Genomic DNA, 21,916 nt, shown 5'->3' with positions numbered 1-21,916 from the left:
CTCTGCTGTTCCCACACCCCTCCAAAAACACAAAAACAAAAGCAAAAACCCCCAAAAACCCAAAACCCAAGCTGACAGTTTTTTCGGGAGGAAGAGGCAGAGAGATGTGAAGCTATATTGTCCCTCCTCACCGGGCAGAACTCTGTGTTGCTTAGTTGGCATTCCCAGTATTTTGATAAAAGTTACTTCTCTAAACTCTAACAACAACATGGGGAAACATAATGCTATCTCTTGTGTTTAGTTACAATCGTGGGAGATTTCATCGTGAGAAATATTTGAGGAGTCGGGAGTAGCTGAGAATGTGGCAAAAGGGACAGGGTCCTTTAAACTGCCAGAAAAATAAATAAATAGGCAAGACAGAGAAAGTTATTAGGTTTATAAATTATAAAACTTTCCTTTAAAAAAAATAAAGTCGTGAGGTTGACTGCATTGAATAACTACATTGTAAACCTTAAAAGCTTAGAGTGGGTAGAAACCCTTTTATGGCTCTGTTTCATTTTTATCGGATAAAATGCATTTGGTTTCTTTTTTTAAAACCATGTTTTTAGGAGGAAAGAAAAATGAACATGCAGTGTTATTGGCTACAGCGACATAAGAAACCCTTATGTTACCAGAGGAAACCACATGAAAGTATCTGTGTGTCAGGGGAGGGACAGATAGGGGGTGGAGAGAAGGAGAGGGATATTTCAAGCTTCTTATGCTCAGAGCTGCGATTTGTGAACAAACCGTGATGAAATCAAGCTGTGGACAAATCAGAGGAGCCTGTCAACCTCCCAGGTGGGATTACTTGTAGTTAATAGACTGGACTCAGAGCCCCAAAAAGCAGTGCATTCAGTGTAGGCAAGCAGAACACACTGCAAAAGGCTTTCCAAGAACCCTCTGCCATGGCCAGGAGAAACTCCTGCCAGCTGTATCAGGTAGGAGAATGACAGAATGCCAGGGGAAAGCCTTGGTTTTCAGAGCTGCTTCCTGATTTTGAATTTTCTTTTTGTTTCTAAAATGAAGACAGCACTGTATGGTGCCTTTGGGAAGTTGTAAGATTGGGTGGTGATGTTGAAGTCATTTGCATTGCCTTCCTGGAGTTTGATTTAGACTTGTCTGGCTGCATTGACAATTTGAGCTCTTTATTCCCTTAGGTAATATCCCTGTTCACTTTTGCTGTTGGGGTCAATATCTGCTTAGGATTCACAGCAAATCGAATTAAGAGGGCAGAAGGATGGGATGAAGGCCCTCCTACAGGTAAGTGTAGCAACTATTCCCATTTTCAATCTTTTCAAAATTTTATACATTGGGTAATCAATGTCAGCTCATTAAGAAATTCATCTCTAAACTAATCTTGCAGTGTAACTACTTTAGTCCTAGATGTCTCTGGAATAAAAGCAGCTCTGTGTATAATTCAGATAGGATAATGTGGTTTAATGAGAGAACATTTATGATCTCTTCATGCTAGATAACTGGCTATTTAAATCTCTGTCCTCTGAAATTTCTAAATGTTAAGATAATATTAAAGCTCTTGTGAATTGACAAGGCTGAAACAGAAGTGGTGAGAACAGGTGCTGGCTTGATATTAAAGATACATGAATTTGATTTATTGTCACGTGGTATGAGATGTAGTATTTGCTTCCAGAAAGTTCTGACCTAGAGAAAAATAGGAATGGAAGTAAAAAAGGCAGGGAACTCTCTTTGTGAAACTTCAGGGCTCTGAGATTAAGATTTACCTAGAACAGGAAAAATATAAAAGAGAGGAGGTGCTTAGAAGAGCTTACAAGATTGAGTTGCACTCATTGATTTTTCTTTTGGACTGAGGAGGGGTAAGTTTTAATAGTGTGCCTTGACTTAACTAATAGAACTGAAGTGAAAGAGTTTCCTTTTACAATACACTGTGCCATAAGCAGTGTGGAAATTCTTATGAAGGAGCTCCTTGTGCAGATGGAGGGGCTTAACTGACCAGGTCTTAAGTAATGAGTTGGTTAATTTCCTGGAAATTGGAGCTGCTGATGGTTTTATAAATAAAAATTACATATTAAGTAATGGGTACTCTATGGGGCAATCTTTTCTTGACTTTTCCTGACATCTCAGCAGGTTTGTCTGCCTTCCTGTGCATTTTGTATTTCTCTGCACTGTATTTCTTGACCTGACTCATAAGAGACTCTCACCTGTCTCTGTTTAGCCAGCATGAGCACGTATTAGCCAAGTTATGATCCACACATTGATGGAATACTGAGTCTTCCTTACATCAAGCAAGTAACTTTTGAGTAAGGGTGAAAAAATTATATTAGAAATAGTTTAGTGAGTCCAAGTGGGGTGTGCTTGGGGTGAAAAGTGAGAAAATAGATCACAAAAATTGCACCCCCAGGGAGCCAAATGGACAGAATGAATTGTCTTCTGTTGGGGAAGAGGAGGAAAGTAGATCACTAGGCTGGAGAATCCTGTTTTTATTGGTAGCAAATGCTCTCTTCAAAGACTTCTTTTTCTTCTTCCAGACAAGTATAACTCCCATTCACACTGACTGTAACTGTTCAGACTGGAAGGGGGGGATTGGATCCTTAGTTTGGTCACGTGGGCAAGCTAACATCCTGAGAGCCCACTGCTGGTTCTTTCCAATGGACCCTAAAGGAACTTTTTTCCTGTTTTGTATTAATATATTACTTTGGCTAAAATTGATATTAAAAGCGATTTCCCTGATGAACGTTGTAAAATCAAGTCGCCCATTATTTTCAAAGTTGACTTCTTTGGAAAATGGTCATGAAAGTCCTGGACTGGCACCCTGGATCTGTATCACTTGCTGGGCCACCTTGGGGAAGTCACTTATGAATTCTGCTTCCTTAGTTGTATGACAAGGAACAGGCCTAGATGATTTTTAATTTTCATTCTGCATTTGAAAACAAAAAGCCCAAGATTCTGTCTACTCTGTTTCATTGCCTTTTGAATGTGTGTGCTCTCTTCAGGAGAACTTGAAAAATATAGACCAGATTTACTAATCCTTGAGTATATTTTGTGTATAATAAATTATTTCCATACATTATTAAGAACAACTATAAGAACTAATGAATCAGTGCTACTTCTGGAAAAGTAATATAATCTAAATTATCATCTATAAATCTAAGTGATCTTAAACATACTACAAAATATTTGCTTCTTGAATTATTTAATTAAATCATTGATTATTTTCAGCCTTTATGGTATCTTCTAAAATAATTTATTAGTGAAAATTCCACGGCTAAGAAGTATTAGTCTTGGGACACAACGCCATTTAAGTCTGAGTTTGGGGATTTTGGTATACCTGACACTTTTTATTTTAAATTGTCTGTTGATATAGCTTACCGGCTGTCTAGGCACTGTGGATGATTTCTCCTGAATAAAGACCAAGATGTACTTTGGAAACTGGGTGAGAGCATAGTGCAGAGAATTTAAGCATTTTCATCTTTTTAAATGTTATATGTGCCTGAAATGACACATGTAGTTGGTTATTCTGTCAGCAAAGCCTACACATCAGAAAACACTGGGTGAACGATTACTTATGCATTAGAACAAGGTACTAGGAGGAAAGGCTGCTACGTTTATTTTCAACAACGCTTTCACATTCCAGAGAAATCCTGGGAAGCTAGATGCTTCGAGATCTTTCCACCAAATAGAAGGAACATAAAGGGTATTGACATACGGCCAGCTTCAGACTGACGGGAGCAAGACCTCTCATTCACAAGCATTCAGTTTCTTGTTTAGCAAATGTAGGTCCTCAGAGTCCTCAACTGTAGCTGAGAATGTTCTATATTCATGCACACCCTTGCTGCTGTACTACAGACTGAGGTGTTAAGTTTCAAGGCTGTGGCAGTGCAAACTGTTATAATTAATTAACTAGCACACTTGTTAGCTGGATTTTTTGTTAGGATGTTGTGATCTATTGGAAATCATGGTAGAATAGGATTTCCTCTACCAGATCATAGAAGATCTATAGATTTATTAGAAGATATGAAATGAGCAGAGCTAATTTTAGTTCTGTTGGGTAAATGTAATGGGCCATCAGGTAAATGAGATGGCTGGAGTAACTTTTCAAAGAGAATGTAAAGAATATGTGCAATTCAGTTTGACATCCTTGTCCCATACATCTGATGTAGCCAGCTTGATTTACCTTTAAAATTGCAAGCGAATTTATGTGTATACAAGTGTGTGTGCACTCATGTAATGTGCATATGTGTATGTTTGTGGTGTGATGGTGGAGTCTATTTCGCTGAAGTTGGTGATACGTACTCTTCCAGTCTCCAGGTGGAAATGGGATATCCTCTGAGAGAAGCAAGTTAATACTTGAAAGACAAAGGGAAATTTATAAGCTTGTGAATAACTGGCTAATACAGACTGGAAAGCTCAGTCCTCATTTTACAATGAAAAGTCACTTAAATGATAGGGTGGCAGCATGTAGGAACTGCAAAGCTGACAGATATATCAGTCATTACTCTGCAAGGAAAATTAAGGGGACTATCACGTCATGGGATTTTATGTTAAATCTAGTGTAGAAATCAGAGTGAGTTTAAGTCAATGGAATGAAATAATTTGAATTAGAATTTAAGAAGGGCATGGATTTTTCAGTTCATTGTTAACTAATTGGTGCTTTGGTGCAGTGGTTTTTCATTTATCTTAAAAACGATACAGAATCTTCTATCTTGTTGCATTAACCAGAAACCTCCATCTTCAATAGAGTTCAAATAGAATATATCTTCCAAGATTATGTCTTAAAAAGAACATTTAAAATTCAGAGCTTATGTACATAATTTGAAAAATCCTTTGTTAATGAAAATGTCAGATGATCTGAAATTGCAGCTAGGCCTTTGCTAACTCAAGTTGGGCCTAGAGCTCTGCTCTTCCAACCAGGAAAATGGGGGTAATGTTGCCTCTTTATCCAAAAAGATTTTTTAAAACAAAATGCCATGCTAAGACTGATGAGAATATAAAGTGTTAAGTATATGATGATACACTTAATTTACCTCCAATTTTGTTTGAAGGTCAGTGTCTAAATTTTTACCCTATCAAGTTGACAATACCTGCTATATAAAATGATGTTTCATTGTTTGGTAGCAGATTTGTAAATCGTTCAGGCTTACACTACTGACTGCTCTCATAAATGCTATTTGAGTGGTTTATAAGTGAAATTAAAGTCTTAAATTTCATTCAAATCATCTAGAAATGTGTTTTCTTGTAGTTTATGAGGTCTTTCTACATGAGGACGTTGTATTTAAAAACACATTGAAAGTACAGGTGTTTGAAAACTTCCCAGGTGGACCTATTTATTTAAAAAATTGTCTATGAAATCTGGTTCAGAAGCTGTGAAGAGGAGAGAATAGTGATGCCTAAGTAATAGGTATTTATAGAACATGATGTATTTAGGAAGCAGAGATACAGACATACAGGCCTATATGTAAGTGCTACTTTCTAAGGGATGAGGTCAAAATGTATGGACACCAAGGAGGGCAAGCGGGGGTGGGATGAACTGGGAGATTGGGATTGACCTATATACACTACTACATATAAAATAGATAACTAATGAGAACCTACTGTATGGCACAGGGAACTCTACTCACTGCTCTGTGGTGACTTAAATGGGAAGGAAATACAAAAAGGAGGGGATATATGTATAATATAGCCGGTTCACTTTGCTGTATGGCAGAAACTAGCACAACATTGTAAAGCAACTATACTCCAATAAAAATTGTAAAAAAGAAAAGAAAATCAAACAACAGAAAGAAAAAATGACTTCAGTACAAGAAGGTATGACCAGAAAGAGCGAATCATATACTTCAGAAGAGGCATCAGACAGTATTAAATCCTCGAGTTGGGTGGTATCTTGACTGTCATTCACGTTATCTGCCTCCTTTCCTTGCATTTTATACTTCAGACAGGGTAGGAAGACACAGGAGAACCAGATCTGTTTCAATGCTCTTGAAAAGGAGGCGACATAACCACAGTCTGTTTCATTTCAAACCTTTACTCTCACTGTCAGGAAATACTAGGACTGGGAACCATGGAGAATGGGAGGAACAGAGAGGGTGTCATATCACAAACTCTGAATGCAGGACCAGACAAAACTTAGAAGAATCATCCAGCTTTATGCCGAGCTAAATGTTTTCAAACTTAAATATAGCCTTCTTCACTGGCCATCATCCAAATCTGAAAATTTCCATTTGCAGAGAGAGTTGGAGGGAAATATGATTGGGACACCAGGATGAAGTAATGTTTAGGTCACAACTCTTGTCATGAATTAGGTTCTTTCCAATAGTCTAATTAAATTATCAATAGTATTTCTTCCGTATATAAATGACACCAGAATTTTCCACAATGCTACCTCTGTGTCGATACGGTAAGATGGAATGTTTTAGAAATAAGGTTTTACTTAAAGAAATAAAAATAATTTCACTTGTTTCTATCAGAATTATGAATTTGAATGAAATAAATCAGGTTTTACATTGGTGTTTTTTTCTAAATCATGAAATTATGCTTCTGTGAAAAAAAGAAATGTATAACTTTGTTTTATGCATATCATACATGTATATACACACATATTTTAAAATTTAAAGTCCCTATTTTTAAAAAACTTCCGTCTGTGTAGATCTGTAACATTTATTTTTTAAGATTCTGGAACAGACTAGTTTCTTTGAAGTAAAATAACACCATTTAAGTATGTTATTAAATTGGCAAATGTCTCATACAACATTTCAAAGCCCCATTGCACCTAGCACAGATTTCTGACTTGATCCTTTTGAAGTTTTTTGTTTGTTTGTTTGTTTCATTTTGTCTTCGTCTTTCTTGTTAGTTCTGAGCTTATTAGGTCTGGAAAAGGAAGACTTTACAGATTTTAGAATTCAAGCAAAGTAAGTCAGAGAATCTTTCCATATTTGATCATTCAATCAGGTATAATAAAAAGAGAAGTCCTAAAATCTGTGCTTAGCCTGGTGTGGGGAGAAGGACATGGGACCTGGGCATGAAATGAAAAAGCCAGCACATGGGGAAGAATTACAGAACTACAGAAAGAAGCAGGGCTAGAACTTGTTATGACAGAAGATGGCAGGGATGGAATAGGCCCTGGAAAGGCAAAGTGAACTTTGTTCTACAGTATCACTTTATTTTCTTAAAAAAGGTGCAGCAGTTCAGTTCTTGGGCTCATCGGACTTGAAGAAGTATACGGCTCAATTGTTTATCTTCCTATTTCTCTTCCTGCCATTGTCAGCTGAATCCAAGTCAGCCAAGAATGAATTTTGTCATATGTATCCCTAATCCACATAGGTCCAGGAATTCACTCTCATTTGAAAGCTGTTGGTAACCCAACCTTGAGTACTTTTTATGAGATGTATCTTTGCATTATGAGTGTAAGGGCAAATCTTTCTTAACAAAGCTGTCTTCAGTTTAAGGGTTGGCAAGGAAGATTATAATTGATAGGGGCAAGCTATTGAGGGAGATTCAGTTATTTTCAAAGACAAAGTAAGGGATAAACTTAGAGAATAACCAACTTTGTAAGAAAAGAGTAAAAATCACGTTGATAGAATGGATGAAGAAAGGTTTAAAATGGCTAAAATTTTGTACAGATATTTTGAAAGGAAAGAAAGAAAGAAGAAAGAGATTATGATGAGGGGAAAGCAAAGGGCATGAATGGAGGAAAATTTCACATGCAGGCTGGGACTCTATGAAGAAGAGGAGCCAGGACAAGTAAACAACTACAAACAATGTGCCTTTGGATCTCTTCTGATTATCTCAGTTATAAGTGAAGCCAAGTATATTTATGTATGCAGCTCATAGGCATGAATACTACTCAGAATTGATTAGATGGCTGTTGGAATGATTCTGTCTAAGCAGTACCCTTAAAAAAGGAATAATTCCATTATAAGCATTTTTCTTATCTTTATCTTTTTTCTTATCTCTACTATAGGATTTCTCTATTTTTCCTTTTCCTACTTCTCAACCCTCCTCCCCTCATAGTTTCTTAGGGTCCAGCATGCACTGTTGATTGGTTGGCCAAAGTCAATAGAAAAATGTGGTTTATGAACCAGAGGTAAGGCATTGCATTGGAAACCTGACATTATTTTTTAAACTGAACTGGTGTGCTTTGTATGTATTTCAAGGTCCCAGAATGAACCATGCAAAAGCGTTTCACATCTCATGGTCTAGTGAATCTGTTTGCTTTAGTTGAACTGGTCTAATGCCATGTGCGTGAGGATTGGGTGACTCTGACTTTAAAGAGGACAGAGAACTAAGGGATGAACAGGATGTTCAGATAAATGGCTTCGGTGAACCTAGAAGTGTCATTTAACATCTGTTCTCTCCCTGCCTCTGGTGTTTTGATTTTATAAGTAATGAATACTAATCATAAAAAAATGAAAAATTTGTAAATGTAAATAAGGAAATAAAATTACAAATAGCATGTTTTAAAGAACATTTGTTAGGATATTTATATATCAATATTATATAACATATACTTTATACACATATGTTCACATGCATGTATACATATATACATGAGAGAGAGAAGCAAGCAAGCAAAAACCCAAAAGGACATTTGTAAAATGTTAGACGTTTCAAACTGCAGAAAAGTAAGAAGTCTCCTTGCTTCTCTCTTTCTCATTTTCCCCAAATGTAATTCCTGTAAGGAGTTTCTTACAGTTAAAAAAAAAAATGGTTATTCATACTGGCACCGTGTCTCAATGCCTCTGTTCTCACCCTCTGTCTCATCTCTAGCTCTGGCCTGTTTTTATTTTATATTTATCTTTATCCTTATTGCTTTGGCTCTATTTTTAACACAAAATATATCAATTATATGTACTATTTACTACTATAACAGTTTTCTGTACTTTGCTGGTTAAACAAATGTGTTTATCAATTTTGTAGATCTTTCCATATTAGCCTATGCAGATCTGACTCGTTCTTTTTAAGGGCTGGGCAATATTCCATTTATGGAGGTAGTGATTCTTTCTTGTATGTGTATCTTGGCAAACTTTTGCAAATATATGTGAGAGATAAATTTGAGTAGTGGAATTTCTGGGTGAAAGATTCATATACATTTAATAATGTTGATAGATACTTCCAAATTGTATAAAAATTTTCATTCCTAGCAACAGGTATGACGCTGCTTATACTTTCCATTCATCAGAAATTAATTATTTTATAAGCTAGGATGAGGATCCAGATTAATTTTTCCAGTCAGCCCGGCACTACTTACTGATACATCTTTTTCTCACTTCTTGATTAATCCTTCTTTCTTTCTCTGATTTAAAATGTTATTTTCATTATAAAATCATTTCTCTTATATTTGGTCCTATTTCTCATCCTCATGCTCAGCACTGATCTACTTATTTTCTATAACCAATCTGTTTTAATTATTTAACTTCAGAATATATTTTACTTTCTTTTCAGTGGTTTTTGTTTTCATATATTTATTTTTGATAAGCATTTAATATCCTCTCAAGTTTCAAGAATTCCTTTTTGTATTTTTATTGTGGTTGCATTGAATCTTTAAGTTTATTTAGGAAGAACTGACATTTTGTTGTTGTTGTTGTTTTGTTTTTTTCTTTTTGTTTTTTTCGGCTGTGCCATGGCTTCTGGGATCTTAGTTCCCTGACCAGGAATTGAACCTGGGTCCTCAGCAGTGAAAGCACAGAGTACTAACCACTGGAACACCAGGGAATTCCCGACATTTTTGTAATACTGATATTTTTACCTCCAAGATGGTATGTTTTACCACTTAATTAAATCTTTTAAAATATCTTTTTTTGTAGAGTTTTACTGTGTTCCTCACGTAGGCTCTAAACATCCTATTAACTTTATACCTAGATAGTTTACCTTTTAGGTACTATGATGAATGCATCTTCCATTTAATTTTTGAACTTACATTGCCTGTATTTTACAGATTTGTGGAATTTTTATCTCATTGAATTGTTTTTTCCTAAAATTTTTAGTTGGTTCTTAACGATTTCTAGATATACAATCATATCATATGAAGATAATGTAGGAGGATTTATGTTTGAAAAGCCGAGATTGTAGAGTTTGTGTTTGTGTAACCCTAGTTATAGGTGTAGATTTTATGGCTGGAAGAGATCTTAAGAGTCTTCTATTCCAATCCCATCTGTTCAGACTGTTCTCAGAACATTTAGGCTCAATTTTCCTTAGAAAATCTATGGATATTTGAATAGGGGAATGAACTCTTCTTTCTAAGTATATACTTCAAAGTTCTGTTCTCTGTTGGCATCACAGCATCCACAGAGAAACTAACCCTCACATTTGTATAATAATCATTGTAAACAGTAGTAAAACCAATAGCCAACATTTGTTACTTTCTACGTGGCTGACACGCTGCTCAATGTTTTGCATGGTTTGTTTCATTTAATTCTCATTGTAACCTTGAGTTGCTTCTATTAATCCTCCACTCTACAGATGAAGAAACTGGAACAATGAACCTGCTGAAGGTACATAGCTGGCAGGTGATGGATCTGGCTGCTCAGCCAGAGTCTGACTGCATCACCACATTGTATTGCTACACAGGGTCACCCCTCCATAGCAACACAACCCATTCCCTAATCCCACTGCCTTTGTCTCTTGTATCTTGTAGTGTTATCAGACTCCCCCTGGACCAACACCTCTGGATCTTGCAAGGGCAGATGCTTTGAACTTCAAGAGGTCGGACCCCCTGATTGTCGGTGTGACAACCTGTGTAAGAGCTACAGCAGTTGCTGCCATGACTTTGATGAGCTTTGTTTGAAGACAGGTGTGTAACTTTTGAGTCTTCTCTAGCCTTGATTAGATGGCTTAAGACCCCCTGCTGTTGTACACCCTGCCATTGCCATTCTGCTTTGGCCAAACCAAACCGTGAGTTTTAGTTTTGTTTCTTGAATGATTATCAGTTTTATTATGAGCACACCCTATGTGACTGTTGTCTCCACATAACGCCCACCCAAAGGTGGTTCTTTGCAGCTGCAGTCATTATTTGCTAGTTTTGGAAGTATTTGTGGCCAGCCTTTTTTTTTTTTTTATCTTTATCATTTCTGTCTCTTGCTGTCAATTTCCCTCATTCACTGCTAGGATACCTGGGCTGAAATTGTGCACATTCTTAAAGTGTTGGGTTTTTTGTTGTTGTTGTTGTTTCAACTTTAATTTTTTTGTTTGCCTGCCCAGTTTCTAATGTTTGTTTTATTTCATCTTATAGTCTACTACTATACTACTTTGATGTCATTCCCTGTTCTCAGTGCAAGTAGAAAATTGTTATGGAATTCTATTTGGGGTCGCATGCTCAAGGCAGCTCTCAGATCTTCCTCTACAGGTTCCTGACCTTTCTTTACATTTCTTCCCTATTGGAAGAGTCGGTAGAATACAGGCCTCTGAGTGAATGTACATGAGTTGAGAAGAAGCACTTTGGAGACTCCTGCCATTCTACCTGCTCTGTTTCCCAAGCCTAACACTTTTGATGGGACTTTTGAGATACCTTGTAGGCTATCCATCATGCCTCTGGGCAACATCACGTTCAAACTTTCTGGGAAAGGTGATGAGCAACCCTGCTCTTAACACCATTAGATGCAAAGATTCTACAGCTCTCTTGATAAATTATTACCTGTTTTCAGACATTTATGGTTAGATGTTTCTTTCAAAAATCTGACATATTATCATTAACATTAGTCTGATTTTTCTAATGACATCATTAGAAACAGAGACATTACTCTCCTTTACTAAAGAAATAGCCACTGATTTTTATGAAAACCTATGTCAACCCCCTTACTAGTTCTGATTTGTCTGTTTTCCACCCCAGATAAAAAGAATTTGATTAGGCTGTTTTTTTGCATAATACATTTTCCAAATATTTGTCCATTTTTTTGGTTACTTTCCTTTGGAACTTCTCCCAGCTTCCTTAGTTGTGGGTTTGTAAACTTAAATGCTGAGAACCTTGTAACCTGAATATATGGATGGAATAGATGTTCCAGGGCTCTAAAGTGGGCTCTAAAGTGTTATTTCAAACCAGTGGTCTGTATTTGCTTGGCACTGAGGAACTAACTAATGTTGTATGTTTCCTCTCTACCTTGAGTGTCTTGTCTCTGACACGTCATCTCAGCCCTCCGGATTCCTGATCTTAGAGCTCCTTGCAAAGTTTAATGGATCTCCTGACTTTAGCTTAGCTCTCTCTGAATGTAGCTCATGCTTTTCTTCCCAAGTTTAATAAATATGGGTTATAATAACACTTTAAAGTAGTTCGTTTCCCTGTGGAAATTAACAAGGCCAAATGTGGAAGAATAAAATATAAAATAATAACAAAAGGTTGAAGGAACAAACAGAAATCTCTGAGATTCTACTATGCTGACTCAGCACTCTCTAGAGATAAGCACAATCAATGTTACAGTTGATGAAACATTGATGAAACCCACTCTGAGACTGGGTGTGTGTTTAGAATGTGTGTACACATTTATACATGTGTATAGTTATGCCTGTGTGAGGCGTATCTGTATTTATGTACCTTTATACACATCCCCCTTTTGAATGCCTACATTGTATTCTATTGAACAGATGCAGCCTACTTCATTGAATAACTGATCAGCATTTATGTTTCAGTAATTTTTGCTATTATGAACAATGTATCAATGAATATTTTTCATACATATTCATATTTTTGCCTATTTTCCTTGAGATAAATTCTGAGGAATGGGATTTGGGGATCAAAGCGTATATGAATTTTTGAAATTTAAATATATATTACAGAATTACACTTCTCAACGTTGATATTTCTCTCAAAGGGCACAAGAGCTTTTCAGAACTCCCTTTTCAGCATGTTCTCATTTTTCAAAATATTTTTCTGATAGGTAACTTTCTTGTTATCCAATACAGTTCAATGTTTTTTGTGTTTATTCCCATATTTGCTTTGAAAATTATACAGCTGACTGAATCATACCTTACTTGTAGTTCACTGAATTTTTAAAAATTTCATTCTTATACAAAGTTAGTAATTTCTCAATAAACCTAGCTTGTTAATAGGGATGCTGTTTTGTAAGCAAAGGGATTTTCTTATTGAACTAGGGGACGAATAAACTAGGAGAGGAATACTGGTTGATAGAGTTATCTCTGAATTGAGGAAAAAGACTCGCATGACCTCTATCAGTCAAAGTAACCTTGGAAAATTGCTAACCATTGGGAATAGCATACCCTGGGCAAGAGAATTCCAAGCATTTATTCTGCTTGGGAAGAGAAGGCAGTGGCAATAGGAGATATTAAAAAAAATCAGGGAATGGAATCAGGATGCAAAGGTAATTCTAAAAGAATGGAAATTAGACAGTAGTTGTGTTGTTTTCTAGTATGGAAGCTATTATCTCCTTATCCATTTATTCACGTAGAAGTAGTATCTCTAGGTAGAATCTTGTTAAGGAGCAGCACTGCTTTCTTTTCTTTTTTTTAAATTTAATTTTATTTATTTTTTATACAGAAGGTTCTTATTAGTTATCTATTTTATACATATTAGTGTATAGATGTCCGTTAGCACTGCTTTCTAAAATCATTGCTTTCCACTTATGACATGTTTTAAGAGGTGAAGACCTGAAGTCTCCTCTTGCTCAGAGAAGCGTTTCTTGACCATTCTATGTCAAGTAGACCGGGCCCACCTTTGTCACTCGCTATCCATGCCATCCTGTTATTTCCTTCACAGCACTTAGCACAAGCTGAAATGATCTCATTGACTAGTTTACTTGCTTATGATCTGTCTTTCCCAATTGGAATGTAAGTTCCATGAAGACAGGACTTTGTCTTCCTTGTTCTTCACTACCTCCCCAGCACCTAGAACATGGAAAATATAGTAGATGTATTTATTGAATAAATGAATTAACTATGAAGTTTCTCAATACAGCAACCCCAAATTTAAAGAGTCATATTTTATTTTCATGGTAATTCCCAATTAGATTTAATAAGTGTTCATGGACTACCTGGCATGTGCCAGGCAGATAGACTCAGGTACTGGAGATATAGCAGTGAAAGGAGAGATGTGATTTTTCCTTCCATGGAGCTTACAGTCTAGCAGATGAAAAGTCACACAAAAAGTACAGCACACTCTTTAAAATAAAAATATTACTTTTCTGAAGATAGTTTCTTGGTAGAGTTGAGTGTGAGCTCCCAATCAAGTATGCTCAGATAGAAATCTGTAACCTAGAGATTGACCTCCTTGAAAATAGGGACTCTGACCTCTGATTGTGGTTAGGGCCACAGTTTGGTCAATGCTTAGGACGGTGAACGTTTCTAGTATACCTTTATACTCTTCATATCTGTTTAGGACTTTAACCCCCAAGTGCATCTTATAGCAGGTAGATGCCATTTAGTTGCACTATTAGTTTTTTTTTTTTAACTTTTTATTTTATATTAGAGTATAGTTGATTTACAATATTGTGTTTGTTTCAGGTGTACAGCAAAGTGATTCAACTATACATATGCATGTATCTATTCTTTTTCAAATTCTTTTCCCATTTAGGTTGTCACATAATTTGAGCAGAGTTCCCTGTGCTGTACAGTAGGTCCTTGTTGCACTATCATTTGTATTTAAATCAAGCTGATTAAAGTTTAAATAAAGCTACTTGGGAAAATAAAAGAGTCCAGCTATAGCAACTATGCCTACAATGGTAGGTATCTCTATCACAAACCTTACACACTATACATTGTATTGGGTCTTTTTGGACAGTTGGCAAATGGTTAAGGGTTTCATTTTTCCAAAGGAACCCAGTGGCATTTGGCTTTGTACTTTGATTTGAAAAATTAAAAATCCATCCTATTTGTAAGTCCTCCAAATATCATCTAGGCCTCAGGCCAACTCTAATTTCACAAGCAGATTAAATGATGTGGGATTTTAGCTCTTTTTCTTGGCAAACGTTGTAAGCAATTGTGGCCTCTTTTATTTGGTTTGTGTGAAGCAGTGAGTGTTCTGTTGTGCCGATTTCAGCTGGCGGCTGGGAGTGTACTAAGGACAGATGCGGAGAAGTAAGAAATGAAGACAATGCTTGTCACTGCTCAGAGGACTGCTTGGCCAGGGGAGACTGCTGTACTAATTACCAAGTGGTTTGCAAAGGTACATGTTTCCTTGGGTTGGCTTGATCTTTAAAAGAATAAAAACTGGAGATGTTTGAAGAGACCTTGGGTATTGTGGATATATCACCTTGGATATGGGCTTGGGAGGCAGGAATGAGTTGTCCTTCCTAATTTCTCATGCTTCTTTCTTAGTTTTGCTTCTCTGCATTTCACTGATCTGAAATAACAAGGAAATAACCCCACGTTCCATAATTAGATACAGCCAGAATAATGAAGAGATTTCTAAAAGAGTTCCTGTCTTGGTCCTAGGTCAGGTTTCCTAGAAGCAAAGCCTGAGACAGGAATTCTGTGTATGGAATTTATTGGAAGAGTGCTCCGCAAGAAAACCATGTAAGGGAGCAGGGGCTGTGGGAGAGGGGAAAGCAAGCAAGGATGTGGCCTCAGGGGAAGTCTCACCTTGGTCTGCTCTACTGCGGGCTCTGGAAAGTAAATCCCAGAGTTCTTACCTTTGAGACAAGGGACATGGCTTTTGTACTCACTGGCTGTAAGCTGTAAGGCGAAGCACCAGCAGCAGCATGGGGATGGGGGTACTAGCTGCTAACGGGGATGGGACACCAATATCTCCTGCTATACCCCAAAGCCATACATGCATGTGTGCTGACTTTGTGTGGCTGAATGTCAAATATGATGGTTTTATTCCAATAATAAATACTACTCAATGGACTGCCAAACATAAAAATATGCAGTTTCTGTCTTTAAGGATTTTTCAGTCACCATGGCACCCACTTCTAAAGTTAATGGAAGGATCCAAGGATCTTTGTGTAAAGTTTGCAAGTCATTTTTTAGTGTCTAAATTAAGTCCTCTTCCTAGCTGTGACATGGAACATTTAAATAGAGTTTCTGTTAAAATATTTTGGGGGAAAAGCAAATCAGTTCTGAAATATGCATAGTGTTTATTTATGGCAAGACATACTGCTTGAATGCTGAGTTTGAAAATTTTTCCTACCCAGATGATTATTGGAACTGTTGATAAAGCATAAAACTCGTTGAGAATTTATTTCCTTTTCCCTTTTATTTCCCTAGTAAATGTACCAATAAGCCACAAAGGCTATTAGAAGAGAAAATAAAGTCCTAAGTATCACTGGTCGTTGAATCATGAAATGCTGGCTTTTGCTGGTTTAAAGTTCTAGTTACAGTACTTTTGTAGGGCCCATATGTACGCCTGGGTTATTACACGTGTGGTAAAACTTCCCTATTTTAAGGAGCATGGTACTTACACAATTGTCAGTAGTTAGATTCTTATTGACCAGGGAGATTTCCAGTGTTCTTTACATGGGAGCAATTTCTCCAAAGTCTTGGTCACAAATGTTACTTATGTTCAAGACGTATGCTTTTGTTTGTTTTAGGAGGACTTAAAGCAAATGCTTTTTGATAATTTTCATTTTCTCCAAAGTAAGCTTCATTTTGTATCTAAGCTCTTTTCTGTTCTCTATTCTTGATGGAAGTAACTCAAGAAAGACATAAGTTTATGCTTTCAGATCTTAGTGGAAGATAAAAGTGAAAGATAGCATTGGTTTTTATTCCTAAGTGCAAGGGCTGTACACAGATCCATTGGCAAATAACGTCTCTATTGCAATATTCCATCTATCATCCCTGAGTAGTCTGAATCTTTTTCCCCAACTAAAGGGAAGTTGTGCCATGTTTTCTATGGCTATGAGATGTTTGGTGGCCTAGGAAAAAATGTTCTGTTAATGACCAAACAGTTTATTTCTGGAGGGAAACAAACATGGAATTTTGTTCACTGACGCCACTGGTGTTTTTATCTACAAACCATTTAGACTCGGAAGGCTCAAATAAACACCACTTGAGGTTATTAAATCTAGACTTTCCCATCATGTATGGGTGTAGTTTAATAAGCCAAAACAGACACTAGGCTTTATTTCAGAAGTTCTTTTTAGATGGCGTCCCATAAACAATGAGTATCAAACAGGACACAGGTCCTGCAATTATACACTTCAAGGCTCTGGATGATATTTATAATTAGATTCACCAAAAAGTCTCCCCATTTTTCCTTACAGGAGAGTCACATTGGGTAGATGATGACTGTGAGGAAATAAAGGCCCCAGAATGTCCTGCAGGGTGAGTGCATTTTATGAATATTATACAGTTTTATATATTTATTGATAAAATATCACAGGCTATGGATGGGTAAATGGTTAAAAACAATGTAAAACTCAAATCCTCTTATATAGGCAAACTTATGAGTACTTCTGAGTAATTTACCAGTCGAATGCTGGAATGTACATCTTGAAGTAGGAAATTAGAAAAAAATTTTTCCCCTATCACCTGCACATATCAGAGACTGAATATCCTCTATATCTCACCTTAGCTGAAGATTTTACAAAGTATATATAAATAATACTGAAGAAGAAAAGAAACATTTCTGGCAGTGATTTGGTTTTTTTTCCTGTGTTTTTTCCTGAAGTGCTGCTTTTGCTTTGTTTTTGTGTGTGTGTGTGTGTGTGTGTGTGTGACGGTAGTGGTGGTGGGGTGGCTGAAGGGAGGACTACAGAACGTCTCGAAAATATTATCCAAGATGGTAACTCCTACCAGATGCTACAGAAACTTGACAAACCACTACAGCCCTGCTTTGCTGGGATACAGCCAAACTTGAGTGACACCCCACAGCTCAAGTGGGACCAGCATAAGGCACTTATTACGCCTTCCAGGAAACTGTTGCAAATTCATGGACCCTTAAAATGCCTGGCAGAAAATATAATGTTCTACAAATGTGTTTTCATGAATGTATTTGATCGAGTGTCTTTTTGTTTTAGGCAGCACAGCCTGGGACACAAAATCCAAGAATTTAAACATTTTTATTTTTGTCTCCTTTTTAACTTTCATGAGCTACTTGAATTTCTTTGGACTTTTAGAATGGGATGGAAATAGTTTCTGAATGTTTAAAATGTGTTCAGTTATTTTGGAGGTGAAAGCAGTCTATGTGGTAGAAGCGGTAAATTATAATAGTTATGATAATAATGAACTCATATAGTATTGTTCTAAGTTCTTTATATGTGACTCTATTTTAAATGAGTCATTTAAAATATGCCTCATTTGGGACTTCCCTCGTGGTCCAGTGGTTAAGATTCTATGCTCCCAATGCAGGGGGCCCGGGTTCGATCCCTGGTCAGGGAACTAGATCCCACATGCTGCAACTAAAAATTCTGCATGCTGCAACTAAAAAGATCCCGCATGCCGTAATGAAGATCCCATGTGCCGCAACTAAGACCCAGCGCATCCAAATAAATAAATAAATATTTTTTAAAATGCCTCATAATAAACGTAGCTTCAAATAAATTCAAGCCCGTGCTTGCTGAATTATCGTCAAACTATTAGAAGCAGTTTTGTACATAGTTTAGCGTTCTCAAGTCTGATCGAACAACTGTATCTTTAGAATATAACAAAAGGCCTATTTCATCAGTTCTGCCCTAGTTAGGTGGATAGTCTAGTTCTTTATTGATTGATTTTTAGATCTTCAACAATTTTAGTTATTTTTGAAATTATTTTGTAATTAAACCTAAAATAATTTTTGTATGAGTATTTAGTTCTAGTGACAGGAGTACTACTGCTATTAATTTCACCTCCCTTCCTTTCTTTCTTCCTTCCTTCCTTCCTTCCTTTTTTCTTGTATTTGATAAATATTTGTTGAAGCCCTACTATGGGTCCACAAAATAAAAAGATGAATAAGACACAAACTGTGCTTTGAAATGAGTGAAGAAGGTAAACATGTTAATATAGCAATATAATATAGTATAATGTATATATGAATGATAAAATAGGTATTAATTAATATCTTAAAGGGATTCAGAAGCAAGACACCTAATACTATGAAAGAGGAAATCTTGAGCTGAATTTTAAAGAATGAATAGGAGTTTTTCAGGTAGCAAATGGGAGAATCAATATTCCAGGCAAATATAGCAGCTTTTTACATTGTGAAAAACCTTGTTTGCAGTGCAAGAGGCAGCAGTGGAGAAAGTACATTAGAGGAAATCTGGAGTCCAGTCCCCTCCCTGGTCATTTAACTGTGCACTGAAGTTGCCACAAATGTTATGTGGCTAGAAGCCCAGGCTTGTACAGATATCCTCACTTGAAGTTTCATCTTGGAAACCCTCGGTTCCAGTTATTGAGAATGACTAGGCATAAAGCAAACGTGTGACAATAATTTTTCTAAAGCTTAATGTGTTCCTGTTTAAGGTTTGTTCGCCCTCCATTAATCATCTTCTCTGTGGATGGTTTCCGTGCATCGTACATGAAGAAAGGCAGCAAGGTCATGCCTAACATTGAAAAGCTAAGTAAGTCATTTTCATACTGTGTTCTTATCTGTAACCCATGATCTGCCCAGTAACCACTTAGCTGTGGGTTTTGAGATGTATGGACACATGACTTTACCATTTGAAATTCAAAAGTGAAGGTAGCACATGTCTTTGATCATTTATAGAATGGATTTGCGTACATGAGGTGATTCCTGGTTGTTCTCTTGCTCTAATACCTGAATTCTGTTCCTAGGGTCTTGTGGCACTCACTCTCCCTACATGAGGCCGGTGTACCCGACAAAAACTTTCCCTAACTTATACACTTTGGCCACGGTAAGTATTTTTTCAAGTGGTGTAGATTTAAAGCGCTGATTTCTTCCTGAAATGACTTAGATTTAAAAAACATGTTCCTTAGTGTTCAAAGAAAATCTTTCTACTTTTCAGCTTACCTGTATCAGTTGTTCATGGTAAATGCCTTTGACAACTTTGTGGATGACTGAACTTCATTGCAATTTTAAGACCTTTTTTTTCAGCTGCAGTTGTGTCTGCATACATACATTCAACCTCTCAAATACCGCAGGAGCTCTTCTTTATTTCTGAATTTTCAAATAAAAAATGTTGACTTCAGAGCTGCTATGTTTAAATTTTCAGATACTCTCAATTCTACCTTGCTTTCTTCTTTAAAAAATATAATTTATCTCTTTATTTTTGGTTTGGAGTAGAAATAGAACCTAGGAAAAAGGAATAGTGTATCTAGAAACTTTGGAGGCACATAAGTAAATTTCATTCTAAATGATAATTTATTGTAATAAAAATTATTGTCATCTTATTAAATGCAGCAGTTAAAAAAAATCCCAATATTAAATTTCTTATAATCATGTCAAGTTTCACAGATGGCTTATAGTTAGTCCATAGATAATATTCCTGTTTGCTAAGACAGACATGTATGGAGGTTATATATATCTTATATAAAATTGGAGATTAAATATTGTTATAAAACCTTCTATGATAAGAAAATTTATGATAGAACTATTATGTGTGGATTATTTTGACAATACATTTGTTTTTCCACAAAGGGGCTATATCCAGAATCACATGGAATTGTTGGCAATTCAATGTATGATCCTGTATTTGATGCCACTTTCCATCTTCGAGGGCGAGAGAAATTTAATCATAGGTGGTGGGGAGGTCAACCGGTGAGTTTTGCATTTTTTTGTGTGTCTGTGCCTTGAAACATTTCACCCACCCCAAAATTTGTTACCTGTTGAAAAGATGCATTTAATTTCCTCATACTTGGCAATGTTTCTGTCTTTTGATATTGTATATATATGTGTGTACATAATATATGCATATATATATGTGCATATAATATGTATGTGCATGTGTATTATGTATATATATTTATATATGTATGTATTGTGTATACATATGTGTGTATACAATGTGTATATACTGCATATACATATGTTTATGTGTCTATGTTTATACATGTGTGTATGTGTATGTGAGGTTATGATTATAAAAGCGTGCAATGAGAAGGATCTTCACTAGGGTGACAGTGGTAGAAATGGTGACATAGGGGTAACTTTCAGAAATATTTTGAAGAAGGAATACTCAGATCTTATTGATTTACTAGATTTGTGGACACAATGAAAAAGAAGTGAATGACATGACTGCCACAAAATTTTAGCTCAAGCGCCATATGATCAGGAACAGGGAAACTTGCTGGGAAAAAAAATCTCGATGAAACCCACAGTAAATTTATGAATTCTTCTGTTTAATCCTTTTTTTTTTTTAAATCTTGGAAGTTACATATAAGTGGAATCTACCTTGGTTCTGGACCAGCAAGTTGATACTTTGAAAGAAATCATCCTATTTACTTCAGATCAAATGGCTGGGCAGAAAGTAAAAAGGGATATAGGTGGCTTTCTGCACAATATTTTTCCTGTGACTGTGTGTATGTGTACGGTCAGGCAGCTTGCTTTGGTCAGAGGTGAGCAAAGCAGCAACATAAATCCACAGCTGTTTAATGTGCAGAATTGAACTAAGTGCATGCGACCCTGGGTAGAAACATCCGACTCCCCATAGGAACACATCCCAGTACACACAGTCAATCAGAAACACGTAGAAGAAGGATGGCAAATGGTTCCATCTCATGTCTACTCTGACTGGGGGCCACGGCTCCCTGGAACACTGGTGGGAAGGGGGGCTGGGAGGCTTTTGTGCAACCTGCCATGGCATGAAGAGTGGGCAGTCTGCACATATCCATGTACCTACCATCCCCAAACGATCTCCTACCTGGAAATGTTTGCTTCAGTCTATGGGCTAAATTAGAGAATATAAAGTATGAAAAAAATGGTATTGCTCTTTGAGAAAAGGTCATCTATGACAAAAATATTCATATTGCATAATCAGTATTCATGGTTAAATATGGGTTTTTCATTTTTAAAAAAGTTGGAAGACTTGTATATCTGTAGAAGTGTTTCTTTCTATCAGAGGTTCTGATTCTGCTGTCTTTATTCAGGCTAGACTCCCAGAAGTCTATGATGTCTTACGTTGTAAGCAAAGTGAAATTTGTTTACAGT

At 36.5% G+C, this 21,916-nt stretch overlaps 1 protein-coding gene across 4 annotated transcripts in view; it reads left to right on the top strand.

The window, feature by feature from the left end:
• Window positions 1–21,916, top strand: part of ENPP2 (ectonucleotide pyrophosphatase/phosphodiesterase 2) — a 104,871-nt gene that overhangs the window by 30,806 nt on the left and 52,149 nt on the right. For 3 of the 4 annotated variants that reach the window (XM_060115540.1, XM_060115539.1, XM_060115537.1), the window contains exons 1-8: window positions 885–917; window positions 1,137–1,239; window positions 10,586–10,741; window positions 14,933–15,058; window positions 17,097–17,157; window positions 19,273–19,370; window positions 19,585–19,664; window positions 20,408–20,527. In XM_060115540.1, the coding sequence (XP_059971523.1) occupies window positions 885–917; window positions 1,137–1,239; window positions 10,586–10,741; window positions 14,933–15,058; window positions 17,097–17,157; window positions 19,273–19,370; window positions 19,585–19,664; window positions 20,408–20,527 (777 nt within the window). Of the gene's footprint in view, window positions 1–884; window positions 918–1,136; window positions 1,240–10,585; window positions 10,742–14,932; window positions 15,059–17,096; window positions 17,158–19,272; window positions 19,371–19,584; window positions 19,665–20,407; window positions 20,528–21,916 lie in introns of those variants that run through there. The other variant, XM_060115538.1, reaches the window with a different exon arrangement.

This window comes from Mesoplodon densirostris, chromosome 13 (genome assembly GCF_025265405.1).
Source record: "Mesoplodon densirostris isolate mMesDen1 chromosome 13, mMesDen1 primary haplotype, whole genome shotgun sequence".
In the NCBI taxonomy this organism is placed as follows: domain Eukaryota; kingdom Metazoa; phylum Chordata; class Mammalia; order Artiodactyla; family Ziphiidae; genus Mesoplodon; species Mesoplodon densirostris.
The sequence above is the reverse complement of the archived record's forward strand: the minus strand, read 5'-3'. Positions and strand labels throughout refer to the sequence as shown.